Genomic DNA, 513 nt, shown 5'->3' on the forward strand with positions numbered 1-513 from the left:
ACAATAAAACCTTCAACCAAAGAACAACCGAGCACCAAGAGCAACAAAAAGTAAAACAAGTTCAAATTCGGTCATCTTGAAGAAAAACAAAACAAAACTTGTAGTGCCATCCCAACTTTTACCCCTGTTTAAATCTTCAGGCACCACAACGTCAGCAGCCTCCCGCTCGACCCAAAATGGATACCGTTCTCCGCGGTCAGGGTTGCCGAGGAGTTTTTGTACTTCACTCTGACCCTGAGGACCGGTTAGTACCGCATCTGTTTTCCTTTTCTACGATTTTGTCATTTTTCAACATGTCTACCGAATCCGATATCTTCTCACAGACGACTGGATGTACGAGAGGCCCCGTTATCAGTACTACCTGGGAGACATGGTCCGTATCGAGGCCACTGTGAGGCAGTACCACCACGTGCCTCTGCGTGTTTTTGTGGAAACCTGCACGGCTACTCTCTCGCCAGATATGAACTCCGACCCCAGATATACCTTCCTTGATCAGGGGTAAGCACCCGTAGT

At 47.8% G+C, this 513-nt stretch overlaps 1 protein-coding gene across 1 annotated transcript; it reads left to right on the top strand.

Moving 5' to 3' along the window:
* Positions 1-140: 140 nt before the first annotated feature.
* On the top strand, positions 141-502 carry LOC109508716 (zona pellucida sperm-binding protein 3-like; the record flags this gene model as incomplete). Its single annotated transcript, XM_019858710.1, has 2 exons — positions 141-244; positions 324-502. Coding segments are annotated over 2 exons (283 nt in total), but the record flags the coding sequence as incomplete, so codon positions are not given.
* Positions 503-513: the final 11 nt, after the last annotated feature.

The sequence above is a fragment of the Hippocampus comes genome, unplaced genomic scaffold (genome assembly GCF_001891065.2).
Source record: "Hippocampus comes isolate QL1 unplaced genomic scaffold, H_comes_QL1_v1.1 C16534684, whole genome shotgun sequence".
Classification (NCBI taxonomy): Eukaryota; Metazoa; Chordata; class Actinopteri; order Syngnathiformes; family Syngnathidae; genus Hippocampus; species Hippocampus comes.